Below are 22,313 nucleotides of genomic sequence, written 5' to 3'. Positions count from 1 at the left end.
TGTCCTAGTTGCATTGTCCCTCTTACGGTCGTGCATGTCCTTCTTGAATGTCCTGACTTCCAGGACGAGCGTGTGTCTTGCTTTCCGACCGCCCCTCGCGGTCACCTGTCCCTCAATAGAATTCTTGGTGACTCGGATACTTTTGATATCGTTCGCCTTATGCGTTTTTGTTCCCGTATTGGCATCCTTGGTGATATTTAGCGCCCTCTGATTATTCTGCACATTTGATGGTGCTACATAGCCTTCCCGGTTTGGTGCCTTCTTTTGATAATTACTTACTTACTTTAATCTTCGAAAGTTCTTCACCAATTGCTTTTAAATTTTGACACAACATTCCATTCAAATACGCGCATGTTTTTATATACTTACTACATAGATGCCACACCTGTAACAGGTAGAAACATGCTTTTTTGATAAAAGTGCCATCTGTTGCATGTAATAGCAAAACACACACACACACACACTATACTAAATATGTTATGATTCTATTTCAATGTATCCGATTGCATTGATAAATTGAATTTTCATAGATTATGATTTATTTTCATTTTGATTTAATTATTTTGTGTGACATTGCGTTGGAATTGAGCTCTGTTGTTTACTGTTCCGTTCATTTCGAAAGTATAAGTATAGATGCCACCTGTGACAGGTAAAAACATTGTTTTTTTAAGAAACGACGCCATCTGTTGCACATAAGAGCAACTCACGCTACCTATATAAACAAAAATGGAAATGTTCGTTTGTTCATAATCGCTAATCTCTGAAAGTTCTTCACCGATTGCTTTGAAATTTTCACATAACGTTCCAATTGCATCCGAGCATGTTTTTATATACATACAATATAGATGTCACATCTGTGATGGTAAAAAACATGTTTTTTTTAAACTATGCTTTTCATGTGTTTTTCATGTGTGAGAAATCTTGGAAACCTCTTTACCAATTGCCTTGAAATTTTGACACAAAGTTGGATTCGAATAGGCACATCTTTTTATATGCCTACTTTATACATGCATCACCTGTGACAGGAAAAAAAACATGCTTTTTTAGAAACACAGCGCCATCTGTTGGAGGTAGAGGAACACATGCTGTAATCTCCTTAAGTTCTTCACTGATTGCTTTGAAATTTTGACACGAAGTTCCATTTGATTACGCGCGTGTTTTTATATACCTACTATATTAATGCCACCCCTGTGACAGGGAAAAACGTGTGTTTGAAAAACAGCGCCATCTGTTGCACATAAGACCAACACATGCTATACTAAATATGTTATGATACCATTTCAATGTTTCCGATTTCATTGATAAATTAAATTTTCATAAATTTCGATTTATTTTCATTTTAATTTGATTATTTTGTGTGACATTGCATTGGAATTGAGCGGTTTTGTTTACCATACCGTTCATTTCATGAGGATAATTCATTTTTTCATTTTCTATTTTTTTCATTTCGTTTTTTGAACTTTTCTTCTTATAATTCAGTATTGGGAACAGCTGAGGCCAGAGTCACGAAGCAGTTATGCAAGTACTTACGAAAGTGTACATCGTTCCTCATTCTTTGATGGTTTTGGTTAAATTTTTTAAACACTTTACAAGCATGAAAACTTGGCAATTAACTGTTGTTATTGTTATAAACAGCCTCCTGGTGTCTCGGAGCTCATTAACTGTTTAATAATTGTAAACAAAGCCGTCAAAGAGTGAGAAAAGATGTACAGGTTCGTAAGTGTTTGCATAACTTCTTCGTAAATCTAGCCCCAGATCTTTTGATGTTCCCCATTTTCTGATGGGAACATCAGATCATTTGATCATAAAACGAGGGAGTGGGGAATGGTGGGAAGGACGAGGGGACGGGAGTGGGGGATGGTGGGGAGGACGAGGGGATGGGGGAGGGGGGGGAATGGTAGGGAGGACGAGGGGACGAGGGAGTGGGAGATAGTGGGGAGGACGAGGGGATGGTGGAGTGGGGAATGGTTAGGAGGACGAGTGGATGATGGAGTGTGAAGATGATGGGAAGGAAAAAGGGACAAGGGAGTGAGAAATGGTTGGGAGGATGAGGGGACAGGGGAGTGAGGAATTGTTGGAAGAACGAGGGGACGGGGGAAGGGGGAAAAGGTGGGGAGGACTGGGAGACATGCGAAAGTTGCTGTGGCTCAGCATCGTACATGCGTTGCTGAGCCACAGCAACGCGTGGCCGGGTATAGCTAGTAATTAATAAATATCTTGCATAGTTATCCTCCATGTATACCTTAATATTAGGTTAATGATGATAATGATATATAACTAGTAACTATCAATGTTGCAGTTACTTAAGTTAATCATAGTATTTTACAATAACTATTAATGAGAGCTAGGCTGGAGATGTTCGTCAAAATCAGATAGATTTTGTGAACCCGTTCATTTGCGGTAATTATTGTTATTATTGCATTTAATCATTTATCTGTACCGATGCTTGAACATACCAACTGGTACGTGAAGTTTTCTCCAATTAATAACCTTGTGTTAAGAAATGGTATATTTACGAAAAAGTGAGATACCTGATCCTACAGTACACAGTCATCTTCAAGGAAATAGGGAACTCCTTGACTGGATTATAGTGACAGCTAAAGCTTTTTAATTATTTTGTAGTGCATGGTAAAAGCAATTTTGCATTTTTTAATTTATAATCCTACACAAATGTGGTAATATCTTAATTAACCACAGGTATTTTTCCACACTTCCCTTTCCAGCCCGTTGTCGTGGTGAGGGGGCATGGTGGGCGGCTGACAGAGATGCTCCATGGGACAGCTTGTCCTATATCCTTTTGATGACTTATGCTACTACTGCTGTCCTCACTAATTTTGCTGGTTGCTTTCTCCTCTTCTTCATGTTTCACTTTTTATCCCCACCTCTTCTCCTTTTTTTATTGTTCCTTCCAGCTGACTTTTTGCCATTTTTAATATTGTTTCTGTGTTTTTCCCGTTTTGATGCCGGGTGTTTGAGGGAGGCACACTCTCACCGGTGTAATTGTTGTACCTGTTGCATTTTTAATTTTCTTACTACCTAAAATAAGGAACTAACTACCGACTTAACAAAAACGTAGCTGTCTACAGTGGCAAATAGCATATCTAGTAGCCACTAGGAAACTGTTGTTTTCTTCGTGGTGTAGTGAACCATATCTATTCTCTGTGTTTCCTAGGTGGCTCAGTTTTTGGGTGATTCAACAGGTATTATGATGCTTTCATTAGCATGAAAGCATCACCATAATGATGACAAATTACCACTTTACCAATTGGTAAAAAATAAGAATATGCATAATGCAGCTGGCACTGATACGGTTACAAAGTAATTTAACCTATCCTTTTAATCTGGTATCTTGCCACATGTGAGCTATATTATAAACAATGACAAGATTATTTAATTTTTAAATGCTATGTATTTATCTATTGCAAATGTATACTTTAGGCAATATAAATATTTAAAATATTTGCTAAATATTGATTAATCTAGGTAGTATAATTTGATTTTAGTGGCAAATAATTTATTTCCTGAGGTGAGCTCATAAGCTCATGGTATAATCACACCTGTAATAAATGAGATTAGTAGCACAAAGAATTGAATTCAATCTCCCAGTTCCTACACCACCAGCCTCCCTTAATTTGTTAAGATGCAGGTACAGAGCTCTATCTTATTGTACTAAGATTTAACACTCTTCTTGGGCCAGAGCATTTAGTGTTGCTCACTACGGAAAGTAGTGTTGTCTAGACTCCCTCGGCTTCAGGCGTTGCTCACACTCCACTCACAACTTATGACAAGACACACTCAAAACACTTTAAATAGAGCATTTTGATGTTTATGTAAATGTATGTGTAGTTTATACCACCATTCAGGTCCACTGATATAAAACAGCTGGTATTAAACAGCCTGTACTATCGAGGTGTGTCCTTATGTGAGTGGTGGGGGTAATGTTTACATGAGTGTGATGGAGTGTGTCATCGCTGTTATGGCGTCGGTGTGTTCACACACACCTCTCATAGTTTTATGGCAAGACACACTCAAAACAGTTTAATCGTGTGTCTTGCTTTTAATATTAAAATAGTGTCTTGATTTTCGTACAGATTTTATGTGCAGTTTACACCACAAACTATGGGTCCTCGATTGTAAATCGGCTAAAACTAAGCATGTTCGACCATGGAGTGTCTCCATGAAGTGGAATGGTAATGTTTGCTTGTGTACTCACCTAATTGTGCTTGCGGGGGTTGAGCTTTGGCTCTTTGGTCCCGCCTCTCAACTGTCAATCAACTGGTGTACAGATTCCTGAGCCTACTGGGCTCTATCATATCTACATTTGAAACTGTGTATGGAATCAGCCTCCACCACATCACTTCCTAGTGCATTCCATTTATTAACTACTCTGACACTGAAAAAATTCTTTCTAACGTCTCTGTGGCTCATCTGGGTACTAAGTTTCCACCTGTGTCCCCTTGTTCGTGTCCCACCCGTGCTGAAGAGTTTGTCTTTGTCCACCCTGTCAATTCCCCTGAGAATTTTGTAGGTGGTTATCATGTCTCCCCTTACTCTTCTGTTTTCCAGGGATGTGAGGTTCAGCTCCTTTAGCCTTTCCTCGTAGCTCAATCCTCTCAGTTCCGGGACGAGCCTGGTGGCATACCGCTGAATCTTCACTAACTTTGTCTTGTGTTTAACTAGGTATGTACTCCAGGCTGGAGCTGCATACTCCAGGATTGGTCTTACATAAGTGGTATACAGGGTTCTGAAAGATTCCTTACACAAGTTTCTGAAGGCAGTTCTTATGTTGGCCAGTCTAGCATATGCCGCTGATGATATTCTTTTGATGTGGGCCTCTGGGGACAGGTTCGGTGTGATATCAACCCCCAGATCCTTCTCTCTATTTGATTCTTGCAGGATTTCCCCTCCCAGATGATACCTTGTGTTCAGCCTCCTGCTCCCTTCGCCTAATTTCATCACCTTACACTTTCCAGAGTTGAACTTCAGCAGCCATTTTCTAGACCATTCCTCCAGTTTATCCAGGTCATCCTGTAGTCTCTGTCTATCTTCATCCGTCTTGATTCTTCTCATAATTTTTGCATCATCAGCAAACATCGAGAGGAATGAGTCTATACCCTCTGGAAGATCGTTCACATATATTAGAAACAGGATGGGTCCAAGTACTGAGTCCTGTGGGACTCCGCTGGTGACATCTCGCCACTCTGATGTCTTCCCCCTCACCGTTACTCGCTGTTTCCTGTTGCTTAAGTACTCCCTTATCCACTGGAGCACCTTCCCTTTTACTCCTGCCTGTTGCTCCAACTTTTTTAACAGCCTTTTATGGGGTACTGTGTCAAAGGCTTTTTGGCAATCCAGGAAAATGCAGTCGGCCCACCCTTCTCTTTCCTTCTCTGTGTGTGAGGAGTGTGTGCTGTGGCGTCGGTGATCACACACTCCTTGTTGTTGATTAAGGGGCGGCGACGATCGTGGGATCGGAGGCACCCCGGCGTACCTCGGGGTGCATCCGGGGTGCAAAAGTCATCCAGTGCCCTCCGGCAGAGCAGAAGCCAGCCGCCCACCACGGCTGAGGGCACACCAAGACCCATCAATCCCCGGCACCTCTCGACCATCGTAGAGTTGCTGTTGTTGTTGATGTAGGGGCGACGATGATCGTGGAATCGGATGCGCCCCGGCATACCCGTGATGGGTTAATCGCGAAGCCCGGAAAGGTGAAACGCCAAGCCTAATCACGAAACGAGTGACAACAATCATTTGAAACAATTATGCCTCGTGGCAAAGAAACGCAGACAGGCAGATGATTGGGAAGCCCCAGCAGTCCCACAGGGTGACAAGCACCGGCCCCGCCCCACACAGAGAATACTGGGTAGCAAAACCAAAAACTCGGCCCCCAACTAAAACGCAAAAGTCAACCAGTGCCCTCCGGCAGAGCAGAAGCCAGCCGCTCACCACGGCTGAGGGCACACCAGGAGCCCACCAAGACCCATCAACCCCCAACACCTCTCGGCCAAGCCAGCCCCCGAACACCTCACCCCGCCGGGAGAACCAGCCAGAACACGTAAAAAAAAATCTATCAAGAATCCTGTGACCCAAGGCGATATGTGCGCCAGGCGTCGTACAACTGGACCGTTGAATAGGGATGCCAAACGGCAGTAACAAAGCCAAAACGGGAAAACAGGACATGAACCAGCGGCTTCCAGGCTATGGAGGTGTCCAAACATCCGCTCGTTGTCAAGGTTGAATCAGAAGTCCCGGCCATCATAGAGTGTCCTTGTGTGGTGGAGGAGTTGTTGTTGTTGTTGATTTAGGGGCGACTACGATCGTGGGATCGGATGCGCCCCGGCGTACCTGTGAAGGGTTAATCGCGGAGCCAGGAAAGGTGAAACGCCAAGCCAAAACGCGAAACGAGTGACGCCAATCACTAGAAACTAATATGCCATACGGCAAATAAACGCACAGTCAGGCAGATGATTGGGGAGCCCCAGAAGTCCCTCAGGGTGACAAGCACCGGCCCCGCTCCACACAGAGAACACCAGGTAGCAAAACTAAAATGCAAAAAGTCATCCAGTGTCCTCCGGCAGAGCAGAAGCCGGCCGCCCACCACGACTGAGGGCACACCAGGAACACACCAAGACCCGCCAACCCCCGGCACCTCTCGGCCAAGCTGGCCCCGAACACCGTCACACCGCCGGGAGAACCAGCCAGAACACGCCAAAAAAAAAAGAAATCTATTAACAGTCTCGTGACCCAAGGCGATATGTGCGCCCATGCGTCGTACAATCGGACCGTTGAAGAGGGATGCCAAACGGCAGTAGCAAAGCCAAAACGCGAAAACAGGACGTGATCCGGCGGCTCCTAGGCGGAGGAGGTATCCAGACGTCCGCTCGGCGTCAAGGTTGAACCAGGACGAGTGGTGGAGGAGTATTGTTTACTAAAGTGTTAGCGTCTGGACACAGAGGCGATCCATCCCAAGGCGATTATCGTTGCCCTGCCTGTTTTAAGTATCCATTTATACAATTGTTAACCAAACGTATCTGGTTAAACAATTATTCATTAAGTATATGCATTTATTTGGGAGTATTTCCATGATATGCTTACAGCTCATTAGATGTAATTACATATCCTGATATGGATACATTATCGAGCTCTTCCTGGGATGGAGTTCACGAAATGGTCGGAATATGCTGAGTTGACGCTCTCTGTCTTGAGAGAGCTTGTTGTTTTTCTATAAATAGCATGTTTGGTCCATGTGCTTTCATTGACCATGTTACTCAGACATGTTATGCTAAAATTTTGGTGGAAATTTTCCACAGTACCTGACGTTGTCGAATAAGGGGATGCTTTTATTGTCAAACCTTGCCTTCGTTGGTGAAGCTGATCTCGACGGACTGATGGTTCTTACGGTTGCGATTGCAAGATGTATATCGACAATGCACCACTGGGGACCCTGTCTAGTTGGGTGTTCTAATTATTGTTCCAGTGTGAGTATGGGGGGCTTAATCGTGGACGAAACTAATTTTTTTCTTCGTTTCTATGAAGATTTTTTACCCTGATTCAGCTTGAGACTCATGGGATGGGCGATCAGGGGCCTGAGTTAGACTGTATGGAATGAATGGCTCTGCAGCCTCCGTTACATAGGGCCAGACCAAACTGCTTCTCTGACTCTCTGCTCCCCTCCCCATCTCTGGCAGGGTTGAGAGGGGGTGATGGTGCAGGATAACTAACACTGTGTGTGACACAGGGACAATGGTGATGGTGGCCCTGGTGCAGCTGGTGTAGGATAACTAACACTGTGTGTGACACAGGGACAGGGGTGATGGTGGCCCTGGTGCAGCTGGTGCAGGATAACTAACACTGTGTGTGACACAGAGACGGATTGATGGTGGCCTTGGTGCAGCTGGTGAAGGATAACTAACACGGGGACGGGTTGATGGTGGCCTTGATGCAGCTAGTGTAGGATAACTAACACTGTGTGTGACACAGGGACAGGGTGATGGTGGCCTTGGTGCAGCTAGTGTAGGATAACTACACAGGGACGGGTTGATAGTGGCCTTGGTGTAGCTAGTGCAGGATAACTAACACTGTTTGTGATACAGGGACGGAGTGACGGGGTGCGGGGTGATGATGGCTCTGCTGCAGCTGGTGGCGAGGATGAAGCTGGTGCAGGAGGTTGACGTCTACCGCTCCGTCCTCAGCATCGTCTACGACAGACCTCAGTTCATCACCAGCGTCGTAAGTTATGCTCCAATCCATATTCTCAAGACGTGTTTAGTAGTGAAGACTTCGCTCTCCGGCACCTCATTATGCTCCTCTTCCATCTTCTCAAGTCGTGTGTTTGTTAGTGGAGACTTATCACTCCTGCTCCTCTTCTATTTTCTCAAGACTTGTTTAGTAGTGAAGACTTCTCTCACCTGCACCTTATTATGCCAATCTTCCATCTTCTCAAGACGTGTGTTGGTAGTGAAGATTTCCTCCATTTCCTCTATAAGATGGTCGCCAACAGGTCGTCTAGTATGAATTAATCCTAGCTTTGTTAATCTAACACAACCCACTCTTCCCCTAACCTAGCATAGTCTAATCTAGCCTCTCCTAACTTAGCATAGTATTGTCTAGCCATTACTAAGCTAGCATTAGGAGACCATTCTCTCTCTTCTCCCGCGTTGTGTGACCACTCTCCCACACTGTGTGACCACTCATTCTTCTCCCACACTGACCACTCCCTCTTCTCCCGCACTATGTGACCACTCTCTCCTCTCCCACACTGTGTGACCACTCTCTCTTCTCCCACACTGTGTGACCACTCCCTCTTCTCTCACACTGTGTGACCACTCTCTCTTCTCCCACACTGTGTGACCACTCTCTCTTCTCCCACATTGTGTGACCACTCTCTCTTCTCCCACACTGTGTGACCACTCCCTCTTCTCCCACACTGTGTGACCGCTCCCCCACACTGTGTGACTGCTCCCCCACACTGTGTGACCGCTCCCCCACACTGTGTGACCACTCCCTCGTCTCCCACACTGTGACCAATCTATCTTCTCCCACACTGTGTGACCACTCCTTCTTCTCCCACACTGTGTGAACAATCTCTCTTCTCCCACACTGTGTGACCACTCTCTCTTCTCCCACACTGTGTGAACACTTTCTCTCTTCTCCCACACTGTGTGACGACTCTTTCTTCTCCACACTATGTGACCACTCTTTCTTTTCCCACACTGTGTAAACACACTCTCTTCTCCCACACTGTGTGACCACTCTCTCTTTTCCCACACTGTGTAAACACTCTCTCTTCTCCCACACTGTGTGACCACTCTCTCTTTTCCCACACTGTGTAACCACTCTCTCTTCTCCCACACTGTGTGACCACTCTCTCTTTTCCCACATTGTGTGACCACTCTCTTTTCCCACACTGTGTAACCACTCTCTCCTCTCCCACACTGTGTGACCACTCCCTCTTCTCTCAAACTATGTGACCACTCTCCCACACCGTGTGACCACTCTCCCACACTGTGTGACCACTCTCCCACACTGTGTGACCCCTCTCCCACACTGTGTGACCACTCTCCCACACTGTGTGACCACTCTCCTCTCTCTGTGTAACCGCTCTCCTCTCACTTGTGTGACCACTCTCCCACACTTTGTGACCCCTCTCCCACGCTGTGTGTCCACTCTCCCACACTGTGTGACCACTCTCCCGAACTGTGTGACCACTCTCCCACACTGTGTGACCACTCTCCCACACTGTGTGACCACTCTCCTCTCACTTGTGTGACCACTCTCCCATACTGTGTGACCACTCTCCTCTCACTGTGTGCCCACTCTCCTCTCACTGTGTGACCCCTCTTCCACACTGTTTGACCACTCTCCTCTCACTGTGTGAACATTCTCCCACGCTGTGTAACCACTCTCCCACACTGTCTGACCACTCCCCCACACTGTGTGACCACTCTCTCTCTACTCCCACACTGTGTGACCACTCTCCCACACTGTGTGACCACTCTCTCTCTACTCCCACACTGTGTGACCACTCTCTTTTCCCACACTGTGTGACCACTCTCTCCCGCACTGTGTGACCGACCACTCTCTCTTCTCCAACACTGTGTGACCACTCACTCTTCTCAAACACTGTGTGACCGATCCCCCGAACTGTGTGACCACTCTCTCTTCTCCCACACTGTGTGACCACTCCTTCTTCTCCCACACTGTGTGAACAATCTCTCTTCTCCCACACTGTGTGACCACTCTCTCTTCTCCCACACTGTGTGACCACTCTCTATTTTCCCACACGGTGTAACCAGTCACTCTTCTCCCACACTGTGTGACCACTCCCTCTTCTCCCACACTGTGTGACCACTCTCCCACACTGTGTGACCACTCTCCTCTCTGTGTGACGACTCTCCTCTCGCTTGTGTGACCACTCTCCCGAACTGTGTGACCACTCTCACACACTGTGTGACCACTCTTCCACACTGTGTGACCACTCTCCTCTCACTTGTGTGACCACTCTCCTCTCACTGTGTGACCACTCTCCCACACTGTGTGACCACTCTCATCTCACTGTGTGAACACTCTCCCACACTGTGTGACCACTCTCCCACACTGTGTGACCACTCCCCCACACTGTGTGATAACTCTCTCTACTAACACACTGTGTGACCACTCCCTCTTCTCCAACACTGTGTGACCACTCCCTCTTCTCCCACACTGTGTGAACAATCTCTCTTCTCCCACACTGTGTGACAACTCTCTCTTCTCCCGCACTGTGTGACCGACCACTCTCTCTTCTCCCACACTGTGTGACCACTCCCTCTTCTCCCACACTGTGTGAACAATCTCTCTTCTCCCACACTGTGTGACCACTCCTTCTTCTCCCACACTGTGTGACCGATCCCCCACACTGTGTGACCACTCTCTCTTCTCCCACACTGTGTGACCACTCTATCTTCTCCCACACTGTGTGACCACTCCTTCTTCTCCCACACTGTGTGAACAATCTCTCTTCTCCCACACTGTGTGACCACTCTCTCTTCTCCCATACTGTGTGACCACTCTCTATTTTCCCACACGGTGTAACCAATCACTCTTCCCCCACACTGTGTGACCACTCCCTCTTCTCCCACACTGTGTGACCACTCTCCCACACTGTGTGACCACTCTCCTCTCTGTGTGACCACTCTCCTCTCGCTTGTGTGACCACTCTCCCGAACTGTGTGACCACTCTCACACACTGTGTGACCACTCTTCCACACTGTGTGACCACTCTCCTCTCACTTGTGTGACCACTCTCCTCTCACTGTGTGACCACTCTCCCACACTGTGTGACCACTCTCATCTCACTGTGTGAACACTCTCCCACATTGTGTGACCACTCTCCCACACTGTGTGACCATTCCCCACACTGTGTGATAACTCTCTCTACTAACACACTGTGTGACCACTCCCTCTTCTCCAACACTGTGTGACCACTCCCTCGTCTCCCACACTGTGTGAACAATCTCTCTTCTCCCACACTGTGTGACCACTCTCTCTTCTCCCGCACTGTGTGACCGACCACTCTCTCTTCTCCCACACTGTGTGACCACTCCCTCTTCTCCCACACTGTGTGAACAATCTCTCTTCTCCCACACTGTGTGACCACTCCTTCTTCTCCCACACTGTGTGACCGATCCCCCACACTGTGTGACCACTCTCTCTTCTCCCACACTGTGTGACCACTCTATCTTCTCCCACACTGTGTGACCACTCCTTCTTCTCCCACACTGTGTGAACAATCTCTCTTCTCCCACACTGTGTGACCACTCTCTCTTCTCCCACACTGTGTGAACACTTTCTCTCTTCTCCCACACTGTGTGACCACTCTATCTTCTCCCACACTGTGTGACCACTCCTTCTTCTCCCACACTGTGTGAACAATCTCTCTTCTCCCACACTGTGTGACCACTCTCTCTTCTCCCACACTGTGTGAACACTTTCTCTCTTCTCCCACACTGTGTGACCACTCTCTCTTCTCCTACACTCTGTAACCTCTCTCTCTTCTCCCACACTGTGTGACCACTCTCTCTTTTCCCACATTGTGTGACCACTCTCTTTTCCCACACTGTGTAACCACTCTCTCCTCTCCCACACTGTGTGACCACTCCCTCTTCTCTCAAACTATGTGACCACTCTCCCACACCGTGTGACCACTCTCCCACACTGTGTGACCACTCTCCCACACTGTGTGACCCCTCTCCCACACTGTGTGACCACTCTCCCACACTGTGTGACCACTCTCCTCTCTCTGTGTAACCGCTCTCCTCTCACTTGTGTGACCACTCTCCCACACTTTGTGACCCCTCTCCCACGCTGTGTGTCCACTCTCCCACACTGTGTGACCACTCTCCCGAACTGTGTGACCACTCTCCCACACTGTGTGACCACTCTCCCACACTGTGTGACCACTCTCCCACACTGTGTGACCACTCTCCTCTCACTTGTGTGACCACTCTCCCATACTGTGTGACCACTCTCCTCTCACTGTGTGCCCACTCTCCTCTCACTGTGTGACCCCTCTTCCACACTGTGTGACCACTCTCCTCTCACTGTGTGAACACTCTCCCACACTGTGTGACCACTCTCCCACACTGTGTGACCACTCATCTCTCTCTTGTGTGACCACTCTCCCATACTGCGTGACCACTCTCCTCTCATTGTGTGACCACTCTCCCACACTGTGTGACCACTCTCCTCTCACTGTGTGAACACTCTCCCACACTGTGTGACCTCTCTCCCGCACTGCGTGACCACCCTCCTCTCACTGTGTGAACACTCTCCCACACTTTGTGACCACTCTCCCACACTGTGTGATCACTCTCTCTTCCCCCACACTGTGTGACCACTTTCTCTTCACCCATACTGTGTGACCACTCTCTTTTCTCCCACACTGTGTGACCACTCTCTCTTCTCCCACACTGTGTGACCACTCTCTCTTCTCCCACACTGTGTTACCGCTCCCCCACGCTGTGTGACCACTCTCTCTTCTCCCACACAGTGTGACCACTCTCTCTTCTCCCACACTGTGTGATCACTCCATCTTCTCCCACACTTTGTGACCTCTCCCCCACACGGTGTGAACACTCTTTCTTCTCCCACACTGTGTGAACACTTTCTCTCTTCTCCCACACTGTGTGAACACTTTCTCTCTTCTCCCACACTGTGTGACCACTCTCTCTTTTCCCACACTGTGAGACCTCTCTCCCACACTGTGTGACCACTCCCCCACACTGTGTGACCCTTCTCCCACACTGTATGACCACTCTCCCACACTCTGTGACCACTCTCCCACACTGTGTGATCTCTCTCTTCTCACTGTGTGTTCACTCTCTTCTCAGTGTGTGACCACTCTCCCACACTGTGTGACCTTTCTCCCACACTGTGTGACAACTCTTCCACACTGTGTGACCACTCTCCTCTCACTGTGTGATCACTCTCCCACACTCTGTGACTACTCTCCCACACTGGTTCCCACTCTCCTCTCACTGTGTGACCACTTTCCCACACTGTGTGACCACTCTCCTCTCCCTGTGTGATCACTCTCCCACTGTGTGACCACTCTCCCACACTGTGTTACCACTCTCCAACATTGTGTGATAACTCTCCCACACTGTGTGACCACTCTCCTCTCACTGTGTGACCACTTCCCCACACTGTGTGTCCACTCTCCCACACAGTGTGACCACTCTCCTCTCACTGTGTGACCACTCTCCCACACCGTGTGACCTCTCTCCCACACCGTGTGACCACTCTCCTCTCACTGTGTGACCACTCTCCCACGCTGTGTGACCTCTCTCCCACACTGTGTGACCACTCTCCCACACTGTGTGATTACTCTCCTCTCAATGTGTGACCACTCTCCCACACTATGTGACCACTCTTCCACACTGTGTGACCATTCTCCTCTCACTGTGTGACCACTCTCTCACTGTTTGACCATTCTCCCACACTGTGTGACCACTCCCGTCTCACTGTGTGACCACTCTCCCACACTGTGTGACCACTCTCCCACATAGTGTGACCACTCCTCCACACTGTGTGACCGCTCTCCCACACTGTGTGGTCACTCTCCCACACTGTGTGACCACTCTCCCACACTGTGTGATCACTCTCCCACTCTGTGTGACCACTCCCCCACACTGTGTGACAACTCTCCCACACTGTGTGACCACTCTCCTCTCACCGTGTGACTACTCTTCTCTCACTATGTGACCACTCTCCCACACTGTGTGACCACTCTCCCACACTGTGTGACCACTCTCCTCTCACCGTGTGACTACTCTTCTCTCACTATGTGACCACTCTCCCACACTGTGTGACCACTCTCCCACACTGTGTTCCCACTCTCCTCTCACTGTGTGACCACTCTCTCTTTTCCCACACTGTGTAACTACTCTCCCTTCTCCCACACTGTGTAACCACTATCTCTTCTCCCACACTGTGTGAACACTCCCTCTTCTCCCACACTGTGTGAAAACTCTCTATTCTCCCACACTGTGTAAACACTCTCTCTTCTCCCACTCTGTGTGAACACTCTCTCTTCTCCCACACTATGGGACCACTCTCTCTTTTCCCACACTGTGTAACCACTCTCTCTTCTCCCACTCTGTGTGACCACTCTCTTTTCCCACACTGTGTAACCAATCTCCCTTCTCCCACACTGTGTAACCAATCTCTCTTCTCCCACACTGTGTGACCACTCTCTCTTTTCCCACACTGTGTAACCACTCTCTCTTCTCCCACACTGCGTGACCACTCTCTTCTCCCACACTGTGTGACCACTCCCTCTTCTCTCACACTATGTGATCACTCTCCCACACCGTGTGACCACTCTCCCACACTGTGTGACTACTCTCCCGCACTGTGTAACCACTCTTCTATCACGGTGTGAACACTCTCCCACACTGGGTCATCACTCTCCCACACTGTGTGACCACTCTCCTCTCACTGTGTGACCACTCTCCTCTCATTTGTGTGACCACTCTCCCACACTGTGTGACAACTCTTCTCTCACTGTGTGCCCACTCTCCTCTCACTGTGTGACCACTCTCCCGCACCGTATGACCACTCTCCTCTCACTGTGTGAACATTCTCCCACACTGTGTGCCACTCTCCAATACTGTGTGACTACTCTCCTCTCACTGTGTGACCACTCTCCCACACTGTGTGACCACTCTCTCTTCTCCCACACTGTGTGACTACTCTCTCTTCTCCTGCACTGTGTGACATCCCACTCTCTCTTCTCCCACACTTTGTGACCACTCCCTCTTCTCAAACACTGTGTGACCGCTCCCCCACACTGTTTGACCACTCTCTCTTCTCCAACACTGTGTGACCACTCTCTCTTCTCCCGCATTGTGTAACCATTGTCTCTTGTACCACACTGTGTGACCACTCCCTCTTCTCCCACACTGTGTGACCGCTCCCCCACTCTGTGTGACCACTCTCTCTTCTCCCTCACTGTGTAATCACTCTCTCTTCTCCCACACTGTGTGACCACTCTCTCTTTTCCCACACTGTGTAACCACTCTCTTTTCTCCCTCACTGTGTGACGTCTCCCTATTCTCCCACACTGTGTGACCGCTCCCCCACACTGTTTGACCACTCTCTCTTCCCCCACACTGTGTGACCACTCTCTCTTCTCCCACACTGTGTGACCACTCTCTCTTCTCCCACACTTTATGACCACTCCCTCTTCTCCCACACTGTGTGAACACTCTCTCTTCTCCCACACTCTGTGACCACTCTCTCGTCTCCCACACTGTGTGAACACTTTCTCTCTTCTCCCACACTGTGTAAACACTCTCTCTTCTCCCACACTGTGTGACCACTCTCTCTTCTCCCTCTCTGTTTGACCGCTCCCCCACACTGTGTGACCACTCTCTCTTCTCCCACACTGTGTGACCGCTCCCCCACACTGTGTGACCACTCTCTCTTCTCCCACACTGTGTGACCGCTTCCCCACACTGTGTGACCACTCTCTCTTTCCCACAGTGTAAACACTCTCTCTTCTCCCACGCTGTGTGACCACTCTCTTTTCTCCCACACTACGTGACCACTCTCTCTCTTCTCCCACACTGTGTGACCACTCCCTCTTCTCCCACACTGTGTGACCCCTTTTCCACACTCTGTGACCACTCTTCTATCACTGGGTGAACACTCTTTCACACTGTGTGAACACTCTCGCACACTGTGTGACCACACTCCTCTTACTGTGTGACCACTCTCCTCTCACTTGTGTGACTACTCTCCCACACTGTGTGACCACTCTCCCACACTGTGTGACCACTCTCCCGAACTGTGTGACCACTCTCCCCCACTGTGTGACCACTCTCTCCCACTGTTACCACTCTCCTCTCACTGTGTGCCCACTCTCCTCTCACTGTGTAAACACCCTTCCACACTGTGTGACCACTCTACCACACTGTGTGACCACTCCCCCACACTGTGTGACCACTCTTCTCCCACACTGTGTGACCACTCTTCTCCCACACTGTGTGACCACTCTCTCTTCTCCCACACTGTGTGACCACTCTCTCTTCTCCCAAACTGTGTGAACACTTTCTCTCTTCTCCCACACTGTGTGAACACTCTCTCTTCTGCCACACTGTAACCACTCTCTCTTCTCCCACAAAGTGTGACCACTACCTCTTCTCGCACACTGTGTGAACATTCTCTCTTCTCCCACACTGTATAACCACTCCCTCTTCTCGCACACTGTGTGACCACTCCCACACTGTGTGACCACTCTCCTATCACTGTGTGACCACTCCCTCTTCTCCCACACTGTGTGACCGCCCCCCCCCCACACTGTGTGACCACTCTCTCTTCTCCCACACTATGTGACCCATCTCTCTTCTCCCACACTGTGTGACCACTCTCTCTTCTACCACACTGTGTGACCAATCTCTCTTCTCCCAGACTGTGTGACCACTCTCTCTTCAACCACACTGAATAACCACTCTCTCTTCTCCCACACTGTGTGACCACTCCCTCTTCTCCCACACTGTGTGACCACTCCCACACTGTGTGACCACTCTCCTATCAATGTGTGAGCACTCTCCTATCACTGTGTGACCACTCCCTCTTCTCCCACACTGCGTGACCGCACCCCCCCACACTGTGCGACCACTCTCTCTTCTCCCACACTATGTGACCAATCTCTCTTCTCCCACATTTTGTGACCACTCCCTCTTTTCTCACACTGTGTGAACACTCTCTCTTCACCAACACTATGTGACCACTCTCTCTTCTCCCACACTGTGTGAACACTTTCTCTCTTCTCCCAGACTGTGTAAACACTCTCTGTTCTCCCTCACTGTGTGACCACTCTCTCTTCTCCCACACTGTGTGACCACTCTCTCTTCTCCCACACTATGTGACCACTCTCTCTTTTCCCACACTGTGTAAACACTCTCTCTTCTCCCACACTGTGTGACCACTCTCTCTTTTCCCACAATGTGTAACCACTCTCCCTTCTCGCACACTGTGTGACCACTCCCTCTTCTCTCACACTATGTGACCACTCTCCCACACCGTGTGACCACTCTCCCACACTGTGTGACCACTCTCCCATACTGTGTGACCACTCTCCTCTCACTGTGTGCCCACTCTCCTCTCACTGTGTGACCACTCTCCCACACTGTGTGACCACTCTCCTCTCACTGTGTAAAAACTCTCCCACACTGTGTGACCACTCTCCTCTCACTGTGTGAACACTCTCCCACACTGTGTGACCTCTCGCCCACACTGTGTGACCACTCTCCTCTCACTGTGTGAACACTCTCCCACACTGTGTGACCACTCTCCCACACTGTGTGACCACTCTCTCTTCTCCCACACTGTGTGACCACTCTCTCTTCACCCATACTGTGTGACCACTCTCTTTTCTCCCGCACTGTATGACCACTCTCTCTTCTCCCACACTGTGTGACCACTCTCTCTTCTCCCACACTGTGTTACCGCTCCCCCACGCTGTGTGACCACTCTCTCTTCTCCAAAACAGTGTGACCACTCTCTCTTCTCCACCACTGTGTGACCACTACATCTTCTCCCACACTTTGTGACCTCTCCCCCACACTGTGTGAACACTCTTTCTTCTCCCACACTGTGTGACCACTCTCTCTTCTCCCACACTGTGTGAACACTTTCTCTCATCTCCCACACTGTGTGACCACTCTCTTCTCTCACACTGTGTGACCACTCTATCTTCTCCCACACTTTGTGACCTCTCCCCCACACTGTGTGAACACTCTTTCTTCTCCCACACTGTGTGACCACTCTCTCTTCTCCCACACTGTGTGAACACTTTCTCTCTTCTCCCACACTGTGTGACCACTCTCTCTTTTCCCACACTGTGTGACCTCTCTCCCACACTGTGTGACCACTCCCCCACAATGTGTGACCCTTCTCCCACACTGTATGACCACTCTCCCACACTGTGTGACCACTCTCTTCTCACTGTGTGTTCACTCTCTTCTCAGTGTGTGACCACTCTCCCACACTGTGTGATCTTTCTCCCACACTGTGTGACAACTCTCCCACACTGTGTGACCACTCTCCTTTCACTGTGTGACCACTCTCCTCTCACTGTGTGACCACTCTCCTCTCACTGTGTGACCACTTTCCCACACTGTGTGACCACTCTCCTTTCACTGTGTGATCACTCTCCCACACTTTGTGACCACTCTCCCACACTGTGTTACCACTCTTCCACATTGTGTGATAACTCTCCCACACTGTGTGACCACTCTCCTCTCACTGGGTGACCACTTCCCCACACTATGTGATCACTCTCCCGCACTGTGTGTCCACTCTCCCACAATGTGTGACCACTCTCCCACACTGTGTGACCATTCTCCCACACTGTGTGATAACTCTTCCACACTGGTTCCCACTCTCCTCTCACTGTGTGACCACTCTCCCACACTATGTGACCACTCTCCTCTCACTGTGTGACCACTCTCCCACACCGTGTGACCTCTCTCCCACACTGTGTGACCACTCTCCTCTCACTGTGTGACCACTCTCCCACGCTGTGTGACCTCTCTCCCACACTGTGTGACCACTCTCCCACACTGTGTGATAACTCTCCTCTCAATGTGTGACCACTCTCCCACACTATGTGACCACTCTTCCACACTGTGTGACCAATCTCCTCTCACTGTGTGACCACTCTCTCACTGTTTGACCATTCTCCCACACTGTGTGACCACTCCCGTCTCACTGTGTGACCACTCTCCCACACTGTGTGACCACTCTCCCACATAGTGTGACCACTCCTCCACACTGTGTGACCACTCTCCCACACTGTGTGATCACTCTCCCACACTGTGTGACCACTCACCAACACTGTGTGAACACTCTTTCTTCTCCTACACTGTGTGACCACTCTCTCTTCTCCCACACTGTGTGAACACTTTCTCTCTTCTCTCACACTGTGTGACCACTCTCTCCTCTCTCACACTGTGTGACCACTCCATATTCTCCCACACTTTGTGACCTCTCCCCCACACTGTGTGAACACTCTTTCTTCTCCCACACTGTGTGACCACTCTCTCTTCTCCCACACTGTGTGAACACTTTCTCTCTTCTCCCACACTGTGTGACCACTCTCTTTTCCCACACTGTGTGACCTCTCTCCCACACTGTGTGACCACTCCCCCACACTGTGTGACCCTTCTCCCACACTGTATGACCACTCTCCCACACTCTGTGACCACTCTCCCACACTGTGTGATCACTCTCTTCTCACTGTGTGTTCACTCTCTTCTCAGTGTGTGACCACTCTCCCACACTGTGTGACCACTCTCCCACACTGTGTGATCACTCTCTTCTCACTGTGTGTTCACTCTCCTCTCACTGTGTGACCACTCTCCTCTCACTGTGTAACCACTTTCCCACACTGTGTGACCACTCTCCTCTCACTGTGTGATCACTCTCCCACACTGTGTGACCACTCTCCCACACTGTGTTACCACTCTCCCACATTGTGTGATAACTCTCCCACACTGTGTGACCACTCTCCTCTCACTGGGTGACCACTTCCCCACACTGTGTGATCACTCTCCCACACTGTGTGTCCACTCTCCCACACTGTGTGACCATTCTCCCACACTGTGTGACCACTCTCCCACACTGTGTGACCACTCTCCTCTCACTGTGTGACCACTCTCCCACACCGTGTGACCTCTCTCCCACACTGTGTGACCACTCTCCTCTCACTGTGTAACCACTCCCCCACGCTGTGTGACCTCTCTCCCACACTGTGTGACCACTCTCCCACACTGTGTGATAACTCTCCTCTCAATGTGTGACCACTCTCCCACACTATGTGACCACTCTTCCACACTGTGTGACCACTCTCCTCTCACTGTGTGACCACTCCCCCACGCTGTGTGACCTCTCTCCCACACTATGTGACCACTCTCCCACACTGTGTGATAACTCTCCTCTCAATGTGTGACCACTCTCCCACACTATGTGACCACTCTTCCACACTGTGTGACCACTCTCCTCTCATTGTGTGACCACTCTCTCACTGTTTGACCATTCTTCCACACTGTGTGACCACTCCCGTCTCACTGTGTGACCACTCTCCCACACTGTGTGACCACTCTCCCACATAGTGTGACCACTCCTCCACACTGTGTGACCACTCTCCCACACTGTGTGATCACTCTCCCACACTGTGTGACCACTCTCCCACACTGTGTGATCACTCCCTCACACTGAGTGACCACTCTCCACCACTGTGTGACCACTTCCCCACACTGTGTGACCACTCTCCCACACTGTGTGATCACTCTCCCACTCTGTGTGACCACTCCCCCACACTGTGTGACAACTCTCCCACACTGTGTGACCACTCTCCTCTCACCGTGTGACGACTCTTTTCTCACTATGTGACCATTCTCCCACACTGTGTGACCACTCTCCCACACTGTGTTCCCACTCTCCTCTCACTGTGTGACCACTCTCCCACACTGTGTGATCACTCTCCTCTCACTGTGTGACTACTCTTCTCTGACTGTGTGACCACTCTCCCACAATGTGTGACCACTCTCCCACACTGTGTTCCCACTGTCCTCTCACTGTGTGACCACTCTCCTCTCACTGTGTGACCACTCTCCTCTCACTGTGTGACCACTCACCCACACTGTGTGATCACTCTCCCACTCTGTGTGACCACTCCCCCACACTGTGTGGCAACTCTCCCACACTGTGTGACCACTCTCCTCTCACTGTGTGACTACTCTTCTCCCACTGTGTGACCACTCTCCCACATTGTGTGACCACTCTCCTCTCACTGTGTGACCACTCTCCTCTCACTGTGTGACCACTCTCCCGCATTGTGTGACCACTCTCCTCTCACTGTGTGACCACTCTCCTCTCACTGTGTGACCACTCTCCCACTTTGTGTGACCACTCTCCTCTCACTGTGGGCCCACTCTTCCACACTGTGTGACCACTCTCCCACACTGTGTGACCACTCTCCCACACTGTGTGACCACTCTCCCACACTGTGTGACCACTCTCCCACACTGTGTGACCACTCTCCCACACTGTGTGACCACTCTCCCACACTGTGTGACCACTCTCCCACACTGTGTGACCACTCTCCCACACTGTGTGACCACTCTCCCACACTGTGTGACCACTCTCCTCTCACTGTGTGACCACTCTCCCACACTGTGTGACCACTCTCCCACACTGTGTGAACACTCTCCCACACTGTGTGAACACTCTCCCACACTGTGTGACCACTCTCCCACACTGTGTGACCACTCTCCCACACTGTGTGACCACTCTCCCACACTGTGTGACCACTCTCCCACACTGTGTGAACACTCTCCCACACTGTGTGACCACTTTCCCACACTGTGTGACCACTCTCCCACAATGTGTGACCACTCTCCCACACTGTGTGACCACTCTCCCACACTGTGTGAACACTCTCACACTGTGTGAACACTCTCCTACACTGTGTGACCACTTTCCCACACTGTGTGACCACTCTCCCACACTGTGTGACCACTCTCCCACACTGTGTGACCACTCTCCCACACTGTGACCACTCTCCCACACTGTGTGAACACTCTCCCACACTGTGTGAACACTCTCCTACACTGTGTGACCACTCTCCCACACTGTGTGAACACTCTCCTACACTGTGTGACCACTCTCCCATACTGTGTGACCAGTCTCCCACACTGTGTGACCACTCTCCCACACTGTGTGACCACTCTCCCACACTGTGTGACCACTCTCCCACACTGTGTGAC

At 49.7% G+C, this 22,313-nt stretch overlaps 1 protein-coding gene across 1 annotated transcript in view; it reads left to right on the top strand.

The window, feature by feature from the left end:
* Positions 1 to 22,313, top strand: part of LOC123747915 (tyrosine-protein phosphatase non-receptor type 7) — a 76,554-nt gene that overhangs the window by 41,770 nt on the left and 12,471 nt on the right. Inside the window, exon 4 of the mRNA XM_069315603.1 lies at positions 8,094 to 8,229. Within this exon, the coding sequence (XP_069171704.1) occupies positions 8,094 to 8,229 (136 nt within the window). The remainder of the gene's footprint in view (positions 1 to 8,093; positions 8,230 to 22,313) is intronic.

The sequence above is a fragment of the Procambarus clarkii genome, chromosome 81 (genome assembly GCF_040958095.1).
Source record: "Procambarus clarkii isolate CNS0578487 chromosome 81, FALCON_Pclarkii_2.0, whole genome shotgun sequence".
In the NCBI taxonomy this organism is placed as follows: domain Eukaryota; kingdom Metazoa; phylum Arthropoda; class Malacostraca; order Decapoda; family Cambaridae; genus Procambarus; species Procambarus clarkii.
This window is presented reverse-complemented; position numbering and strand designations above follow the sequence as displayed.